Source organism: Setaria viridis, chromosome 5 (genome assembly GCF_005286985.2).
Source record: "Setaria viridis chromosome 5, Setaria_viridis_v4.0, whole genome shotgun sequence".
In the NCBI taxonomy this organism is placed as follows: domain Eukaryota; kingdom Viridiplantae; phylum Streptophyta; class Magnoliopsida; order Poales; family Poaceae; genus Setaria; species Setaria viridis.
In genome coordinates, this window is record NC_048267.2 from 10,476,600 (window position 1) to 10,490,843 (window position 14,244).

The 14,244-nt window shown below is 47.7% G+C and overlaps 2 protein-coding genes and 1 non-coding gene across 3 annotated transcripts; 2 read left to right on the plus strand and 1 right to left on the minus strand.

Moving 5' to 3' along the window:
- Positions 1-5,146: 5,146 nt before the first annotated feature.
- On the plus strand, positions 5,147-6,558 carry LOC117858390 (cytosolic sulfotransferase 5). Its single transcript, XM_034741449.2, has 2 exons — positions 5,147-5,680; positions 5,765-6,558. The coding sequence occupies exons 1-2, from the start codon at positions 5,184-5,186 to the stop codon at positions 6,267-6,269; spliced, it is 1,002 nt and encodes a 333-aa protein (XP_034597340.2). The 5' UTR covers positions 5,147-5,183; the 3' UTR covers positions 6,270-6,558.
- Positions 6,559-9,183: 2,625 nt separating this feature from the next.
- Positions 9,184-9,254, plus strand: TRNAG-GCC (transfer RNA glycine (anticodon GCC)). The gene has a single exon. It is a non-coding gene; the product is annotated as a tRNA-Gly (tRNA).
- A 130-nt stretch (positions 9,255-9,384) lies between these two features.
- On the minus strand, positions 9,385-13,164 carry LOC117854919 (type IV inositol polyphosphate 5-phosphatase 3). The gene is made up of 8 exons (XM_034737179.2): positions 12,775-13,164; positions 12,454-12,568; positions 12,279-12,341; positions 11,567-11,654; positions 11,376-11,489; positions 10,320-11,288; positions 10,132-10,240; positions 9,385-10,019 (listed from the first exon to the last, which is right to left on the minus strand). The coding sequence occupies exons 1-8, from the start codon at positions 12,808-12,810 to the stop codon at positions 9,672-9,674; spliced, it is 1,842 nt and encodes a 613-aa protein (XP_034593070.1). The 5' UTR covers positions 12,811-13,164; the 3' UTR covers positions 9,385-9,671.
- Positions 13,165-14,244: the final 1,080 nt, after the last annotated feature.

Sequence of the window (14,244 nt, forward strand, 5' to 3'; positions counted from 1 at the left end):
TCAGATTAATGGATGCAATGGTGGCAAGAGTGTGATGGTGACACGTTTGAACTGTTTCAAATGCGTGATCGAAGTTCATAATGGGTAGGTCAGATGCAAGGCGGCGGCGATGATCTGCTCACGCCGCATTTCTTGTACGTCGATGATTCCTTTGACTTTCGGTCTCTTCTCCTTCTACATTGGTGGTGAGTTCATCCGCAGACACGTCATCTGGATGGCACTCACGTCGCGGATGCCTTTCTGGTGGCTCTTCGCCATCGCCCATTTGAGGAGTAACGAGGGCGAGTAGTTCCCACTCCGAGGAAAAACTAGCTGAGCTTGATGTGACAATCTCTGTAGAGCCGTCTTCTTCGTAGATATGAGATAAATGGGTACCCTCCTAGTATGGGAGAGTGTCGAGGTAGGCGACAAGGCGTGACTCACTGTCCTTGGCGAGAGCGGATGGCTACATATCGGGTCAATAGACGAATCTGCCTTGTGGAGTAGATGTGATTACCAAGCTGTGCTGTGGACCTGATAAAGGAATTTCCTCATCCGGATTCAAGTAGTAGTCGAGGTCCTCGATCGAATCTGAGTTGGATTGAGATCTGGATAGGGTAGCTTGGTAGACAGTACCTGAGTTTCGGAGTCCAACAAGAATCGATTTGTATCATAGACCGATTCACACGATTGCTTGAGCGTCAGCTTGTGAGAACCAATCCAACTGGTGGGAGAAGTCGAGTTGTACTCAGATCCGTCCCTCGAGTCTCGGAAGAGGTCAAAAATTTTGTTGAATTTTTCAACGAAATCCTCCAAAGCTTGGTGACGAAGGTTGATGTCGTAGTGCTTTTCCTTCAGGTCCGGTGCGATGTGGCGATGGAAGTTTCCAGCGCCATCCACAATGTAGACCCAGGAGTCAAAGACGAATGTCGCGCCCTCTTCGAACATGACGGTTGGCTTGATGATGATTTGAGTCATCGAGTTCGCCGATGGATCTTTGGCGAGATCCCCTACCTGGCATGCCAGCTATCGGTGTTTAGACCCGGCAACCTACCGAGGGGGTATCCGAAGTGGTGTTTTATGTGTGGGGCTCGCTGAAGACCAGGAACTCAAAGGTGAACTCGAACACACGATTTAGATAGGTTCGGACCGCTTATGTCGTGTGATTCCCTACGTCCTATGTATTGGTTGGATTGTATTGATTGATGATGTTTGGAGGGGGTCCCTGCCTCGCCTTATAATGCCAGGGGTAGGGTTACAGGTCGGTTGTTTTACAAGAGTACTGGTTGGATTCGACCAGAGAGTCCTACTCTAATTGCTACGAGTAGTTTTCTAATCCTCGACCAGTCCTTGTCCTCCACATAGACCACGCCGTACTACATCGTAGTCTCCATGTCTGATACATCTCGGTGTACAATCCTGTATCTAGGACTGTTCAAATCTTCTGGTGGACCAATAGATGTATGGGCGACAGTACTGGCAGCTCTCTCACGCCAGATCCCCCAAGACCGTTAAGCATCAACTCCCGTCTCCCTTTTGATCTTCGATGTGGATGGGGAAAAATGTGTGCGTGGGTTGGGTGTTAACTGTTATTCTGTTAAGGGTTGTTCACGGCGCGCAAACGTATTAACAAGTTTTGGATGGTTTGCATAGATCTAATTTGATTACCCTCTGTCAAGTTAAGGTGTATGGGGAGTTGTTTCTGTTGATTAAACACGATTGGCAGGACTTTGGGGGAAGACTGCAATGTTTTCCAAACACATATTCCTTAACATCATTTATGATTTTGGAAATTTTCTGTTTCTTTCCTTGATAGTAACAGTTTTATGGTTAATAATATCATTCTTGTTCTTCTTACAAAAACAACTGGATATAAGGTGTGCATAAGCATAAATATGCTTCTCGTTCTTCCATTATTGCTTCAACCGCTCTAACTGTGATGTTATTGCTGATGGATCAGTTACTTCAGTGGACGAACCAAAAGGTCTGAAATGCCAAATACTATGATAATACTCAAGGCCACAAAGGAATAGGATCAGAGCCCTCCCTGCCAGCACTGGAGGAGCTATTCATTGGCGAAGGTGGGCCATGGCCCCCCTTGCCCAGGTACAGTTTCTGAAGAGCCAAGTATACCAGTCCTCCCGTCCATGGACTCAGAAACAATGCAACAGCAATTTTAACCAATCGGCAGTTCATCTAGAAACAAACAGAGACCCTGCGTGATCTGATCATGCCCTTCCAGCATGCATAGCAAGACTTCGATGCACTGAATAGCTCAATGGTAACGTGTCCCTAACCTCCGCACCTCCCAAGCGCTCCCAAACCACCGCAAAGCTGCCTGCTTGTTGCTCGTTGTCAGGTGTCGATAAGGTTGTTCATCTGCTTCTTTATATGTTTCTCTTATTTCTAAATCACGAGAGCTTTGCCGGCACTAAAGTTAAACGGAATGCAGCAATCGGCCCCTCAGATTGATTCCTAGCTCCGCCACTACCTGCCAGAGGTATGAAATAATGCAGATTATGGAAGACGTACATTGATCGCAAGACTTATCTTATGGTCTGTTTATTACTGTTGCATTGAAGCATGTTCGGTTTGTGGGCTTTTATGGGTGGGATTTAGTTACAGAAAATGAGAGGATGCGTGTTCTTTAGTCCGTGTTTGAGTAGCGAGCGTGATATCAGTTGGAGCTCACAGATATTCTATGAGCTTGTTCACAAATATCACTGTAAAACTTGTATCTCCATTTATTTGCTGCCCCAGTTCACTTGCTGCACCGTACTGATGCATTAGTGAATGAGTTATGGTTGAAAAAAATATGCACAGGACCATTCCAGTATAATGCTTGTCACAACAAACCACAATCATAAGTTAGTACCTTCAGATGAATACAGTGATATCACTGTTGTACAATAAATTTACATATTGTAATACTAATTGTTGGATGGAGATTACGAGAATTGAATGTTGATATGTGCATGTGCCTTAGAAAAAGAAATATAAGGAGTACTTGGTCTCAAATATTACTCGTCCTTATTGCAAATATGACTTTTAGAAAGAAACCGAGCTTGTACTACTAGCTACTTGGTCAAAATGTAGACGTTATGAGCACTATATTTATTAGAACCGAGCCTGAATTTCCTGTAATAAGAAAAATGACAAAGGTAGTTGGTTGCTACTGCTATTTTACTATCATTACTAATTGAACATCGATCCGGTAAACTCTAATTATCACTGATATACACAGTGCAATTACAATACTTGATATTTTTGGAAAAATAGCACATAGTCATCCATGCTAGCACATAGTTGCAGATACAGTTTGTCCATGCTAGCACACTTGAGTAGTGGTTGTAGCATGTTAAAAAAGTGTACAATGTGAATGCACAGATCAAGTAGAATCCACTATGGATGCAACTAATTAGATTATTTTAAGCATCCTATTCCTATATATCCAAAACAGAGGGAGAGTTTGCTTCACTTGGTGCACATTTCTTGTGATTGGTTAGTCGGTGTGGAGTGAGCAATGGGAAGTGAGGGTGGAATAAGCAAACAAAAGTCTCATTTTATTTATAGCCTCGCGCTCACATTAAAAAAGAATAGGGAAACAAAAAGTATTTGTATTTACTTGTGGGCCTTGCGTGATTTAAGACGATCATGAAAAAGAAAAGGTAGTAAAACATAAGTCTTCGTATTTCATTTATTGGTCTCACGTGATTTAGGGCGATAGGAGCTTCCTATGTCAAACATATGCCGCTTTTGCTGACATGATTACAGTCATCATACTAAAATCAACGAATAGAGCTCGTACATATATATTTTATTTTCTAGCATCATGGTCTGCGATACTCCCTATAGTCAGCGAGGATCTAAAAATTCTAAAAGAAAGTCAAGGAAAATCTTAGACGTGGAATATGCATGTCAAAGCAGTACATTCATTTGCGAATGTCCGGGTACAATTATGATCATTTAAGAGCCATATAATCGTTAAATCAGCGAAGGAAAACAAGCGAAGTGTTGGGAAACTAAAAAAAACTCCTGTAAAAATTATATCCTAAAGTTTTTAAAAATCTTGGAAAAATTCACCATTCATAGTTCAAGCCATATTAATACACTGCAAAAATTCAGGACCAAACTCCATCCCCTTTGTGGGATACAAAAAACACAAACGTGGAACACGCATGCAGATGGACAAAAGTTAACATTTTGTCCTTTTGTTATTGTGCTTCTAAATATTGGATTTTTAATTCTCTTTGATCTCAAATGATGTGCAGGTTGGACTTGAAATTTTGTATGGCATCATATCATAACATCATCTATAGATGGTTATTTTTTATATAAAAAGATAGACCTTGTAAATATGATTTTTGATTGAGTTCTCTCCCCAACTCGTATAGAACTGCATAGCACAAAAGATGGTGAATGTAATGGTGGGACTTTGGAAGGGTAAAAAAGGTGACCCATATGTACTATTTCCTCGGTCTAAAATTACAAAACATGTTTTGTTTTATTATGACAAAAATACGATTATAAGTAAAAAAATTCATACAAACAAATTTAGTAAACATCAATTTTGTATCAAAAAAATTACGTGTTGTTTCAATTCAGTTAGTCGAATTATGTCTATCTAATGTATAACAAGTACGCAGCTAGATTTACATTGTAAAAATGTTTCACACTATTGTAGCTATAAACGATAATTGTTTGAGGAAAAATCAAGTTCTAGTTTCGAACAGCGAATCAAAATAAAAGCTGTCTTCTTGAACGTAGATAATATCTCAAAACTAAGCAAAAATAAATTAATGTGTTACACAAACCATATGGTTAGCGTGCTTTACTGCTTTATATTCATATTAGTTGAGATCTCTGAGGATCCCCCTCCTTTGGACCACGATGAACTAATGCCATTGCCCATCAAAGTTCATTTTCTTCGATCACTCCCCAGAGATGTAAGGATCACTCAGTTTATTTTCTTACTATCACTTTTCTTGCTTTAAAATCCCGAAATTAGTTCATTTTGATGTGTTTTCAGTCGACTCGATGACCCGAAGAAAAGAAAGCTTCCCCCTAGCTGGATTATTATCCAACTCAAGAAGCTACAGTAAGCCCCGTGAAGCATGTGCGCACGCGCATAATCTGCACATAATATGATGCCTATATATATTTCGCCTCTGCGCATAATTAATCTCCACACCACAAGCAGCAGCATGACCACCGGCAAAACCAACCAACCTGCCGGCGCCATCGGCCCGGAGCCGTTCATGAAGAGCGCCGAGGCCGTGCCGGTGATCCCCGTCGTCGGCCTGACCACCGACCCCAAGCTGTGGGTGTGCTTCTACCAGGGCACGTGGGTGCTGGCGACCCTCGTCCCGGGGATCGTCTCCATCCAGAGAAACTTCGCGCCGCGCCGCGGCGACGTCGTCCTCGCGAGCATCCCCAAGTCCGGCACCACGTGGCTCAAGGCCCTGGCGTTCGCCACCATGGCGCGCGCCGCGCACCCGCCGGCCGATAACCCCGGGCACCCGCTGCTCCGCCTCAACCCGCACCAGTGCGTCCCCTACATGGAGAGGATGTTCGCCGCCGGCGACGAGGCTGTCATGGATACCCTGCCGTCGCCGAGGCTCATGTCCACGCACCTGCACCACTCCATTCTCCCCACATCCATCACCAACAACCCCGACTGCAAAATCATCTACATTTGCAGGTAATAATAGAGCTAAATTAAACTACGAAAAGAAAAATGATAAACATAATAGATCATAACAATTAACTGAACGTCATTGGGCAGGGATCCCAAGGACATGCTTGTTTCGTTCTGGCACTTCGTCAGAAGGATCAACGCCGACATCTCCTTCTCCGACGTGTTCGAGGCCGCCTGCAACGGCACGTCGGTGAGCGGGCCCATCTGGGACCATCTCCTAGGGTACTGGAACGCGAGCAAGGCGAGCCCGGAGACGGTGCTGTTCCTGAGGTACGAGGAGATGCTGCGCGACCCCGCCGGGAACGCCAGGAAGCTGGCGCGGTTCGTCGGGCAGCCGTTCTCGCCGGCGGAGGAGGAGGCGGGGGTCGTCGACCAGATCGTGAGGCTCTGCAGCATCGACAAGCTGAAGAGCGTCGAGGTCAACAAGGGAGGCTCGGGCACCGCCGGCACCCACTTCGCCAACGACTGGTACTTCAGGAAGGGAGGGGCGGGGGACTGGGCCAACCACATGACGCCGGACATGGCGCGCCGCCTGGACGCCATTGTCGAGGAGAAGCTCAGCGGATCGGGCCTCTCGTTCGCGCGTGATTGATGGATTCAGTCCTGTGATGAATAAGAATTATTGCCGCAAGCAGAGGCATGCACGATTTCTCTCATCAGCTAGCTCGCTGTCTTGAAGACAGAGATGACACGTTCAGTTTTCTTCTCTGTCATCACGGTTGTATGGTGCTCATAGCATATGCCTGCAAGGCTGCAACCATGTACTGCAATAAGGATGGCCTGGTGCTCCCTAAGAGGCTGATGCCGAAATTCTATTATCTAAAAATCGAAAGTTTATTGTACGTTTTCTTTGGATAAATGAAGCTTTTATTGATAAGAAAGACTACTGCATTATCTTAAAAACCGTACAACTGTTAATGCACTGTTGAATGGTTGTTCAATTATATTTGATGCCAATAATGCAAACCTATATTTCTTTTCCCCACCTCATAAAAGGGCAAAGTAATTATACTTCTTCAAGGCGACACTCGACCCTGGACATTGAAGTTAGCTCAGGGAATTGGCTTGACGATATGTGTTCGCTAGCTGGTCCTCTGTCAGGGATGCTCAGGACGGAAAGCCGGATTAGCTGAGGTGGCTGACATATAGGGGTAGGTGTTGTGGTGTCGGAACAAAGACGAGTGGAAATGGGGATGGCCAGCTTTGAAGACATCGTGCTGGAGAAGATTAAAAAAAAATTGGATTGGCTGAAAGAAGAAAGGATGTCGAACAAACCAGATCCATATGCCAAAAAACATGAAGAAAAAAAACACCTCCCTTTATTTCGAACTAAAACACAACTGTGCATTATGTTACCTTTTTCAATAGGCAATTAAATTTAATTTTGGTATTTGGAATTCTAGTGATTGATCATATATATTACTGGGCGCCAATTTGTTATCGCTTAAATACTTAATGAGCATGGTTCGCGATGCTTTATTTGATATATATGAAATTTGTTTTCTCAACATTTTCCATCACCATTTTAAAAATGATGACTTTTTTAGTTTATTGCATTACACATTGTACTGATATGGTTTGTAAATGCTTCCACAATGCATGTAGTGTGGATATTATCCTAGCATTATTGATTGAAGGTTTTTTGTTTGACATATATCCATATTAACCCTCACACATGGGACACTAAAAACAGAGACTAATTATAAACATTCTCACATAAAAGAAAATATCAAACTACAAATTTGGTGGACTCAATATGTGGACATTTTACTAAGTTCTATATATTATCCATGCATGATGAGGACATCGCCATGCTGGACACTCACGAGTTATGGTCTTCCCCAAGTTACAAGTCGCCACCAACTAGGTCGTCGCGTTCGTTTCGGATTCAGCTGACATTCCTGCACGGTTTCGGCCATATCTCCTTCATACGACATCGAAACGAGGCGTTCTTTGATGCGTTGGAATGGGGACGACGATGCCATTCTTTTGGTTCTAGTCCTAGCTCCAGAAGGTTCGTGGATCATTCTGTGTGACCATGATAAGGTGCTGCATCACCAGTTTTGGGTCAACTTGGTCTTGTATCGTGTCGGGCCTTAAGCCCAATTTGTGGGCGCCCCCTTCATGGTCGCCCCCAACCTTAGTTCACCCCTTTTTAATATAAAATCAGTAGCCGCCGCCTTAGAAACTGGAGTTTTGTTTAGTTCTAGTTTTCCTTTGAGAAGAGATTGATTCGTTGTAACTGTGGCGACAAGTCCTTTTACAGTGATTCAGGACCCATGTTCTTGTTCTCCTCGACTGTGTCGATTAGTCCTTTCGAATTGAGGGCTTGAACCCTTCTTTACTTCATTCATATTTGCAATATCAGATTGCATGTTTATACTTTCTTGCTTGTGTCCTTCGATTCGCTTGCAGGAAAAGCCTTCTCGGCGAGGTCAATCAAGTTGTGCTTGGTTGATAACCAACGGAGCAGCGGTGTAGCGGTTGCAATGATTCGAATTGTGTCTGATTAGAAGCCGGATCGTCAACATCGAGTCTCCACCAATCGAATTTATCATTACCTTTCGGAAGATCGGGCCAATGCTACATCAATGTATTTTATAAAAATAAAGCTAGCATATATATATAGAGAGAGAGGGGGGAGAGTATACTCCGTGGCCGGCCATAGAATAGTTTATTCTATAGCCAGGCCATCTAACCAGCCACCCATCACAACTAATATACAGTAAATCGATTATGGTATGATCATAACTGGTTCCTCGGACATCATGACTCTAAATTATAGTAACATCTCAGTCCTAATTTATCATCTCAAACCAATAAACCAGTAGATATATGAGAAATTGACTGTCACATACATGTCAACAAGTCATATTTAGCTGAAAAGCCTAAATAGTCAGGCACGTTGGTTAATACCATAAGTACCAGAGGAAATTCCCAAACAGGACAAAACTTGTATTAAAACCCATTTAATGTGGTTGACCAAGTATGATAGAAAATTTTTAAAAAAAGTTGTACTAAAACCCATTTAATGTCGTTGACTTAGAATGATCGAAAATCCCCAAACTTGCAATAGTGCATCGAGTCTAACACATTTCTTATTTGCCGATGCCTCACTTATTCTTATGAAAGCTGATGTGAGTGCCAATCATCTGAGGAACTCTTGATCGATATGAAGAATTTGTTCAGATCAAGTGATAAATAAAGAGAAGTCTCAGTCATGTTCATCAGTAAGAATGCCTCGGAAGCCTCCAAACATGCATTTTTAGCACTGAAGCCAAGAATGAGAAGTATCTCGTACTCTCCGTGTATACTGATCGCTCAAAGGCGGCCTTTGCTCACATAAAGCAAAATAATATGGAGAAGAATACAAGGTTGGGAAAAACCAACGAACTCATCAGCTTTCAGTAGGCAAAGAAATCCTCATTAGAGCAGAGCACAAGCAATCACGCTGCTGCTGTGTCCTGCTGATACTACATTCTTACATCATTCGGCAGCCATCGAAGGCACCAGTGGTCTAGTGGTAGAATAGTACCCTGCCACGGTACAGACCCGGGTTCGATTCCCGGCTGGTGCAATCACTCTTTTTTTTTTCTGTTCTTTCCGCTCTTCGTATTGTGTGTCATGCCAGTGAGCACTGAGGGCTGAGGCACAGGCACACGCGTTCATGCATAAAACACACCAAGACTTATCTCAGAGACAAGTGATATCGAGGCATACGATTGTTTTTTTTTTTGCGAAGGAGGCACACGACTCCATCATGATTAAATGGAAATACATCGATCTGCTGATGTATTCAGAGGCTCATATTTACACGACCATTTCGTGCCCCAAATGAAGTAATCGCAAGACGCAATCTCTCCCGGTTATCCTGAACGATCAGCCTTCGTTCAGTTCTGAACTTGCAGCGACCAAGTGACACCGGTGGCACGCTCTTCACTCTTCGGTCTCCACGGCGCGTGCAATTTAAAGCGCCACCGTACCGAACCCTCGGTCAAAAATCCAGGTCCGGCACGACCTGGCCGCCCTCCACCTCGGCGTCCGTGAGCGTCAGCGCCTTCTGCAGCTTCCGGCTGCAGAACACCTCCACCTCCGCCGCGTACGTCGCCGTCACCGGCCGGTGGTCCGACAGCGCCAGCTCCGACTGCCGGTACCCCAGAAGCCGCAGCCCATTCCCGTACGACAGCACCCGGTCGCACCACGCCGGCGTCCGCCGCCCGCCCCTGTGCTCGTCGCCGGTGTACCTCCCGGAGCCGACCTCGTACTTGTACGTCGGCGCGAACTCCAGGACGCCCTCCGTCCACCCGTCGAACGCCCGCCCCTTCTTCAGCTCGCGCTTAAGCTGCGGAGAATAGCAATGGCCAGAATCGTCATCAGCATCGTCAGAGTTCAGATAGAATCAGAATCAGAATCAGATTCAGAATGACGAAATGGACTCTGATTTCTTCACTCACCTGATCCGTCTCGGCTAATTTAGACCAACTCTTCGTCGAGATCAGCTCGTGCGCTCTCTCGTACGACACGTCGAGGCGGTAGTTCAGATCGCCCAGCCAGAAGATCCGACTGCAGAAATCACCAAGAAAAATGTCAGACTACTGAATCCTGATGGGTTTGGTGCTCACTTACTCTTCTCAGTACTCACTCATGGTCGTGGATGTCCCTGAGCAGCTGCTGGTCACCGGGGGCAGGGAAGCGCGTCCGCCGGTGGATCTCCTGCACGTCGGCGTTCCGTTTGTGGACGTCGCCGGGCTTCTCCCCGGCGGCGAGGTGGCAGCACACAAAGCAGAACATGGTCTGGTAGATGGACATGCTCACCGACACGGCTCCCTTGTTGCCGATGTAGCCCATGGCCCCGACGCCGACGGTGGAGACCTTGAGGTTCTGGACGCACTTCCTGAGGCCCCTCCTCACCCACACCGTCAGGAAGATGCCCACCATCTGCTTGCTCACGATCCTCACGAACGGCGACCGGCTCTTCTTCTTGCGCAGCGCGCCGTCGAGGTCAAGGTCGAGGTCCGGGATCATCGGCAGCTCGTCCGCCGCCGCCGCGTCGGCGACGCGGGACGACCCCCTGAACGACTTGTACGCCCTGAAGGATTTCGACGCCTTGAACGACGCCGACGACGCGGCGTTCATGGCGCGCGCCGGCAGCAGGTCCAGCGGCTGCTCCGGCCAGACCAGCCCGACCCTGTCCGCCCTGCTCAGCGACCTCAGGAGCATCCGCCCCGGCTGCTGCGGCTCCTGATCGAGCTCGTCAGGCTCGTCGCCGTTGAGCTCCGCCGGGTCATCATCCACGACGCTGAAGTGGTTGAGCCTGCTCAGCTTCCTTGGGGTCGCCGCGACGTGCTGCTCCGGCCGCGCCGGGAAGCCGAACGGCGCGTCGTCGTCGGTGTCGGTCTCCGTGTCCGTGCCGGGGAGGAGCTCGTCGGCGGCGGCCGGCGGCGGGTCGAACCGCGATGGCGAGGGCGGGTGGCTGTAGCACTTGTACTTGGGCCTCGACGGCTGGGCCCGCCTGAGCGCGCCCCGGATCACGGACTCCCACGCCTGCGCCGGCCGCCCGTCCTCCGCGCCGAACACGTTGCCGGCGTTCAGAGGCACCACTTCTTGGAACCTGCGTTCCATCACACGCGTCAGCGGGAAGAACGGCAGGTCGATGACGTATAGCACGGCAGGCAAGTCCGGCGGCCGTGGAGCTTACCCGAGCACGTAGATGTCGGCGGGCTCGGCGTCGCCGCCGGTGCCGAGCCACTCGGAGATGTCGAGGTCCTCCGGCGGGGCCTTGCCGCCGGCGTTCCAGGTGCCGACGCAGACCCTGCAAACGCCGGGCATGGTTAATCGAATCGCAAAAGGCGCACGCATCGCTGAAATCAATCGAATCACACGACGAACCTCAACTCTTTGGTGTTGATGTACTGCGCGCGCAGCGTCTCCGAGTTCCTCCTCCTCAGCTTGTACGGCGCGCTCTCCAGGCTCTCATCTGATGCAGCAGAATTCAGCACACGGCGGTGCGAAGAAATGCTAGTGAAAAATCGACAGAAGCAACGCTGATCGAACAGTGAGAATTCCACACTTGAAACTAACGGTTTTTTTTTTACTTTTTGATGAAAGCTACAAATTTCATTGAATTACTGTTATGGTTGGGGTAAAAATGTCAATAGTAATTTCGTTTTTGACATGAAAATGTGTGGATATCATGATTTTTTACTGATGAAGCAGGATCATAAAGGTCGGCCGGTCTGCCAGATTAGGCAATTGTTGGGAAGCCATTTGTGTGATTGGAGACAAGGAGATTCAAGGTTGCCGGGCCGGGGCGGGGCGAAAGCTATGATGCGACGCACCAAACACACTAATGGCGGCATGAGGACCAGTTCATCTTTTTTCCCTACCACAAAGGGGATGAATGAGCAGTCCAAAGCTGCCCTTTCTCTTCCGTAACGCGGCCGACTGGGTTTGCTTTTTAAAAAGAAAACACTAAAACACGACCCATTGGATAAGATCAACACATTAGACGGAGGACCGGAACGCGGCTTTCAGTTCTGCCTACACACTAGCCGCAATTCAACACGTAATGAAACGGATGATGAGCGGGAATTGAACTCACCGGTGATCTGAGCGCCGCCGTCGGCCGGCCGGCGTGGGCCGTCGCCGTCGCAGCCGCAGTTCTCTGGGGAGAAAAAGCAGGACATCAAGTGAGAGGTGGAGAGAGAAAAAAGAAGTGAGCTTTGGGCAGTAGAACGAGAATGGGTCTCGTCGGAGAAGGGGAAACTTTGGCCAACCTTCGTCGTCAATGTCGCTGCCGTCGTCGTCGTCCTCCTCCTCGTCGGCGCCGAAGTCCAAGTCCTTGCTCTTGAGGTTGAGCCATTTCTTCAGCACAATCTTGGGCCAGAACACCTGCACTCGCACAGCAACGGCGCCTATCACTATCAGTATCATCCTAGCTAAGCTCTCAGTTGCAAGTTGTAATTGTCTGAAGAAAGGAGAAAAAAAAGGAAATCTAAAAAGAAAACTCGGGAAGCTCTCAGACTCTCAGTTGCAACGCCAAGAGCCCAAGAACAAGTGAACCGAGCAAGAAAGACAGAGCCGTCGTCGTCTCCTACCTCTCCCGACATCCTCCTCTGCTTCACCACCACCATTTCCGCTCCTCTCTTGCCTGCTCCTCACGGCTGATCAATCGCTTAAAGATTAAAATTTCAGAGCCAAAACGCCTCTGATTCTGCCCTCTCGCTCCCAGCCAAAATCCCTCGCCTTCTCCTCTCCCTCGTCTCCCTCCTTGGCTTATCGTACGGGCAGGCTCGTAAGCTGTGGACCGGACGAGCAGAGCTAGCACATGGCAGCGCGTCTCTCCCTGTGGCGGCAAGCGAGGGGGCCGGACGGGGAGCTATATACCAAGTGGAAAATGTGGTGGGAGGCAGGGCGGAAGCGGATGGGGGCCGGCCGCTTCCGCCTCTCTCTCCCTTCGCGGAAAGCTTCGCGCCCGACCGGGTCCCGCGTTCGCGCGTGTCCAGTTTTTGGTCGCCGAGCGAGACGGCAGTTGGGATGCAATTCTACCGCGGCTGCGGCTTGACGTCCGCCTCCTCCCGGCCGTGTACGGCACCGCTGGCCGGCGGGGATTTCTGGGGAGGGAACCGCGGGCTGACCGTTTTACTTGGCTGTTGGCTGTGTGGTTGAAGGCCAAACAAATGGTATGTGGGTTGGAATTCGTTTTCTTTTTTACTTCACATACGCCACACGTATGGTTGAAGGCCTAACAAAAGTATGACGTCAACAAATTAGTTTTGGGACGATTGTCGTTTCCGACCAGTTTGATAAAACTAAGGAAACGATGATTTTATCCTTTTACCTTTCTATCTGTTCACGCCAACTCGCCAAGGACACCGCTCCTCCCTCCCAACCACGCCGCTGCTCCTCAGCTCCTCCCAAACGTGATGGCGGCATCCCACTCCGCTGCTCTGAACTCCTCTACCGCCTCAGACTCTCTATCGGGCCCGAGCCTCTGTCCACCGCCGCAACTAGGTGGGGCGCCTCGTGGGGTGACATGGATCCCAAGATGCGCAGGTGAGTTTGGGAGGACAGCGACGGCTGCTTCTGCGACCTCCAGGTGCTGCACGGATGTAAGTGAAGTCTGCATTGCGTGGGCTGACAGCTGAGGTGGAGGCCGAAGGAAGAGGCAAACACGACGGCGGAAGGGGTCAAGGGAAGCAGGCGTCGAACTCTAGGGCAAAAAAAAAAAGAGAAATAGCTTTCCCTTGACTACCAACGACAATTATTTCGATTCGTTTTGATTTGTACTAGCGGCGACATCTAAATTGATACGGAGGGAGTACATGAAGTATTCTAGCTTAGTACTCGAAAATATATGGGTTGCATTAATGGATTTATTGTGAAAAATACTTTTATAATATATAATTACTTTAATGTAAGCGAACTGAGCTCGCTGATAATGTTATAAAGTTAGGTGCGTATATTCATAGGACTATAACTCTATAAGAATGAGTATGTGTATATGATCACATGCGTATGTACTATGTTTAAAAAAACTATTTTAGTATAAAGTTTTATTTTTTATA

Excerpts from the sequence above, each read along its gene's own strand:
- LOC117854919 (XM_034737179.2), bottom strand. The coding sequence starts at position 12,810 with ATGGTGGTGGTGAAGCAGAGGAGGATGTCGGGAGAG. Across the intron at positions 12,569-12,774 it reads AGAGGAGGATGTCGGGAGAG|GTGTTCTGGCCCAAGATTGT; the intron begins GTAGGAGACGAC and ends GTGCGAGTGCAG. Across the intron at positions 12,342-12,453 it reads CAGCGACATTGACGACGAAG|AGAACTGCGGCTGCGACGGC; the intron begins GTTGGCCAAAGT and ends TTTTCTCCCCAG.
- LOC117858390 (XM_034741449.2), top strand. The coding sequence starts at position 5,184 with ATGACCACCGGCAAAACCAACCAACCTGCCGGCGCCATCGGCCCGGAG. Across the intron at positions 5,681-5,764 it reads AAAATCATCTACATTTGCAG|GGATCCCAAGGACATGCTTG; the intron begins GTAATAATAGAG and ends GTCATTGGGCAG.